This window comes from Lynx rufus, unplaced genomic scaffold, assembly GCF_022079265.1.
Source record: "Lynx rufus isolate CCGP_SWC_20201006 ecotype Redwood Valley unplaced genomic scaffold, mLynRuf1.p SCAF_8, whole genome shotgun sequence".
In the NCBI taxonomy this organism is placed as follows: Eukaryota; Metazoa; Chordata; class Mammalia; order Carnivora; family Felidae; genus Lynx; species Lynx rufus.
Window position 1 is genome coordinate 101,076,746 of NW_025814896.1, and position 5,100 is coordinate 101,081,845.

Consider the following 5,100-nt stretch of genomic DNA (forward strand, 5'->3'; position numbering starts at 1 on the left):
AAATTCACTGATGGCTAAAGTGGTATTAAGATGTTGTTTTCATGAACATTTCGTCAGTTTCTCTCACGGCTTCACGTTTTCATGCTGAGCTGTTGGTATCTAGTGAGAAGACGTAAAGATCAAACGTTCTGGTGACTTATGATGACGAATCTCAGGGACAACACACAAACAGCTATGCTCTGAACTGCTTCGGCTTGCCTGACTGCCACGACAGCCACCCCCCCACCTACCCTGTTCAGAATTCTCTCAAGCTCGTAGACTGCTTGTAGGGCCCCGACTTCCAGAACTCGCAGCTGGCAGACTAAGAGGTGAATCACAGCCCGGGGGCAGGTCAGCATGTGACAGTTTAAACAGGAGCCCCGGAGCAGCAGGTAGAGTTTCTGAAGAGAGGGAATAAGAAGAAGCAGGATAATTAGAGACATAGTTCGACAAGGTAATATTCAACGTACTTAAAGTTTTTGTTAGGCAGCCAGTTTACTCCTTTGAGAATTCCACTTCACCTAATGTACCTGGAAAGGCCTCTGTGGCCCTATGAACTAGATAAATATTCCCCTCTATTTCTTGTTTCATGGTTTCATTTTAATTCCTTAAAAGTTGAAATTTAGTTTGGGTCTGAGTTAGAGAGCTACCTTCATATTATTTAACTAAGTACCAAATTCTAATTTCAGTATTTAAATATTTAACTTAAAATATTTAATATTTGCAGGATGCGTGGCTGGCTCAGTATGTGGAGCGTGCGACTCTTAATCTTGGGGATGCAAGTTCAAACCCCATGTTGGGTGTAGAGATTACTTAAAAATAAAATATTTAAAAAAATAAATAAAATATTTAATAGTTTAGTTAATAGAAGTTTAGTTAAATATTTGGCATTTAACTAAGATGATTCTCTTTCCTCAATACAACTAACAGACCAAAAAAACAACACGTATACTGTCATCTGTAGAGTTTGAAACAAATCCTGGAGGCTAACTGACATAAAAAAGCTGAAAATACACAAATAGGACTCCAGACAAGAGCTTCATTCTTTTTTTTTTTTAAATTTTTTTTTTTTTCAACGTTTATTTATTTTTGGGACAGAGAGAGACAGAGCATGAACGGGGGAGGGGCAGAGAGAGGGGGAGACACAGAATCGGAAACAGGCTCCAGGCTCCGAGCCATCAGCCCAGAGCCCGACGCGGGGCTCGAACTCACGGACCGCGAGATCGTGACCTGGCTGAAGTCGGACGCTTAACCGACTGCGCCACCCAGGCGCCCCAGAGCTTCATTCTTAACTCACTGTCTGGTCTTCTGGGCTTTGCTCACCTTGCAACCAAGCAAGAGCTTACAAATCTATCAGAAGAGCTCAGGGAGGCCTGGAGAACTCCAAAGTTTTCCTACTGCCAGGGAGATTCTGCCTGGATTTCTGAAGGGCATGAAGCCCCTGAAACAAAGTGTAGGGGATGAATTCAAATGCTTTTTCCTCCTACGTGAACAGAGACAGGCTATGGCTCTTTTCAACTGGAATCAAACTGAAATTCATTTAGTTAGGGCTACAAGCCAAGTTGAATTTACTGGATTTGGCACCTTAAGGTTTTAAATCTCATGGTAAAAAGCACTTTAACTCTGTGTCTGGAGCTAACCTCTTTAGGCACCTCTTGTGAGGCCAGGAGTGCCCCTCACAAATCCCACCAGCAGCTCTGAGACCCACGTATACAGGGCAGCCCAGGGCAGAACGTACATCAAAGAGGAGAGGGTTATACACTGTAAGCGGAAGCTCAATGTGGCCCAGGTGGCCAGGGCAGCTGTTGAAGTCCTGCACACAGGTGGAGCACACCTCTTTGGAATCCGCAGGGCCCAAAGCTAAATCGTACAGGCCGTTCACTGATGGGTTTCCCAGGCTGTCCAGGTAACGAGGGTTCGTAATGGACTTAACGCTTAATTTCCTAAGGAAATAAAAAAGACCAAGGGAAAATGAAGGTTACCCAACTTCTCAAATGTTTTTTGTTTTTGTTTTTTGGCACTTCATAGCTAAATGATGATTCCACATTTATTTCCTCAGACATGCTGACAGCTTCAGAGGGCAGAATCTGTGTATGCCTTGCTCACCACTGTAGCTCAGCACTTAGCACAGAGCCTGCACGCTGCATGTGCTCAATAACTACGTGCTGAATAGGTAAGAGTGGTAAAATATGTAAAAAACAGATTTAGTGCAAATCTTGCGGAGTACAATGGGGAGTATTTACAGAAAGTAGTTAAGTGCCTACCACATGCTAAATGCTTTACAAGCAGCATTTAGTCTGACTTCACCCCTGTGAGATGAGCATCACTATATGCATTTTTCAGAGGAGGAAACTGCAGTTCAGAACAGTTAGGTGATTTAATCCAGGTGACACAGCCAGGATGGGGGGGGGGGGCCACGGTGGAAAGAGGCAGGATATCGACCACAACTAACTCCAAAGCCCACATAGTTCAGTAAAGAGAAGATAACCCGATAATTCCCATATGCAGAAGTAGTAAATTGAAATTAAACACAAATATGCAGACCCTTGAGAAGTATAACCTAAGTTATACTAAAAGTTCACTTAAGTCAGCCTAAAAGTTATACTAAGTTCACTAAAAGTTTCATCACAGTATTTTGTGTTTGGTTTAAAGGGGGCTCCCACAGAACTCCTAACTACCTTTACCAAAGTACATTCATGCCAAGTTTGCTTTATAAATTTTTTTTGACTTTGGAAATAAAGACAGTTATCCAAATCTCACAACCTAAAAAAAAAAACAAAAAACAAAAAACACTGTTATTATTTAGCATTAAATGAGTATTTTTAGATCAATAAAATTCTTTGGAAACATAATTCTTAAGGGCTATAAAATCTTTCATTATGTAGCAATTAATAATTCATTTAACCAAGCTCTATCGTAAGTAGGCTTACAAAACCTATCTGCATAAAGATTTACACAGGATACTTCAAACTTCTAATCATGTCCTAGGAATATAATTATTACCTCAGTGAACTGGAATCCCTGAATCAAAGGGTACAAAATGTTTGAAACTACTGATATATTCTGCTACCTTGCATTCTAGAAAAGATAGGTTAATCGTAGATTGCCAGTCTTAACTAGCACTGAATCTTAGCACTTAATCTTTCCAGGGGCACCTGGCTGGCTCAGTCAGTAGAGCATGAACTCCTGATCGCAGGGTCCTGAATTCGAGGCCCACATTGGGCGTGGAATCTACTTAAAAAAAAAAAAAAATCTTTCCAAATTTCAGGTGAAAAAATGCTACTCCACCATACATTAAAGCTTATATATTTATTTTGAGACAGAGAGAGCACGAGCAGGGGAGGGGCATAGAGGGAGAGAGAATCCCAAACAGGATCCACACTGTGGAGCCCAACTCAGGGCTTAAACCCATGAACCATGAGATCAGGACCTGAGCAGAAACCAAGAGTCAGATGCTTAACCAGCCGAACCACCCAGGTGTTCCATTTTAATTTTTTATTACAATATTTCTTTTAAACTGCTTTAGTCCTTTACTTTTAATTAAAATCTTAATGGTTTCATTATTGTCACGAGCTCCTTACACGAGGACCTTAATCTTTTACTATAATGGTGGCAAATATTTTTCTCAGTTTATAATTTGCCTTTTGTCATTTTTCACATTAAAGCTTTTTTTAAAAGTAAAAAAAAATTTTTTTTTGAAAGAGAGAGAGAGACACAGCGTGAGCAGGGGACGGTCAGAGAGAGAGAGGGACACACAGAATTCAAAGAAGACTCCAGGCTCCCAGCTGTCAGCAGAGCCCAACAGTGGGCCGAACTCAAGAACTGAGAGATCATGACCCAAGCCAAAATTGGAGGCTCAACCAATTGAACCACCCTGGCGCTCCTCACATTAAAGTTTTAAAAATTCTTTAACAGTTTCCTTGAGATATAGCTCACATACTACACAACTCTTAAACCGTACGCTCAGTGTTTTTTAGCTTATCTACAGAGTTGTACAATCATCACCATTAGTCTATTTAGAACATTTTCATCCGTAGTAAAACAAACCCTGTATCCATTAGAAGTCATTCTCCTTGTCACAGAAATAAAAGAACCTAAAAACAATAAGGTCCTGCAAATAAAGTTTCGAGGGTGTGGCCAACAAATGCTACGGTGATCAAAATGAGGACTTAAGAGAGTCCCTTGATTTAGCAACTGGGCAGACAATATAGGGGGTCCTAGCAAAGAGAATATGTCACTTAAACTGAGTCTTGAAGGATAATCATTTTGACAAATTGCGTTCTTAACCACGTCAGGGACATTACAGCAACTCTGCAAACGCTAATAACCAAGGAAACTGATGGATGGGAACATTGCAATGTGGGAACCTTCATCCCCCCCAGCGCAAACTCTAATCTAGCCCCACCGGGTTCTAGGCAGTCCACGCCAATCCACGACGTTCCCGGAACTACGGGTCCCAAAAGGCCAAGCGCCACACAACCACTGACTCGGAGGATAAACTGGGCGCAAGACCTTTTGGGAACAGTAGTTCATGGCGCCAACCTCAACAAGCAGGCTCTGCATGCTTCCTCCCCACCATCTCCTTACTTGAGCTCGTCTGCCGAATACATCCCGAAGGAAATGCCCTGCAGCCTCCGCCAGGGCATGGTCTTCGAGCCCAACATCCTTCACGTAAGCTGCGAGTTCTGACACCCAGAGAGAGATTCCAATGACCACGGGCAACTTAACTCAGCCTAAAGCCCGCAGCCACCATGTGATTTACATTCCGCTTAAGCGCGAGAAAAGCTCGCTGGAATGAGATTTACGTGGACGAGACCACTTTCACGGTAGGGGGGGAAGTAATTTGACGACTTTCGCTCATTTACTCACCCTCTTATTTTGAAAATAGCGAAGAAATAGGTCACTAAAATAATCGTTTTGGAAAGTTTCTCCGAGGAAAGCGAGGCATTTTGATCTTTTGACTTCCGTAACAAAGTCTTTCAAACAACGAGCTTTTAACCTATTTCTTGATTGATTTTGTCTTGTTCCGTCTCAGCCAATAGCCGAGCTATTCCCCGCCCCCGCCATGGGGTGATCCTGAAGGTCACGCTTTCCCAGAATGCTACGCGAAAAAAACTAAAG

The 5,100-nt window shown here is 42.2% G+C and overlaps 1 protein-coding gene across 1 annotated transcript in view; it reads right to left on the reverse strand.

The window, feature by feature from the left end:
- The window catches only part of POLR1A (RNA polymerase I subunit A), a 75,340-nt gene extending 70,611 nt beyond the window's left edge, over window positions 1–4,729 (reverse strand). The window contains exons 1-3 of the mRNA XM_047068918.1: window positions 4,567–4,729; window positions 1,718–1,922; window positions 231–380 (exon numbers count right to left, since the gene is read on the reverse strand). Of these exons, the coding sequence (XP_046924874.1) occupies window positions 231–380; window positions 1,718–1,922; window positions 4,567–4,643 (432 nt within the window). The 5' untranslated portion in view covers window positions 4,644–4,729. The remainder of the gene's footprint in view (window positions 1–230; window positions 381–1,717; window positions 1,923–4,566) is intronic.
- Window positions 4,730–5,100: the final 371 nt, after the last annotated feature.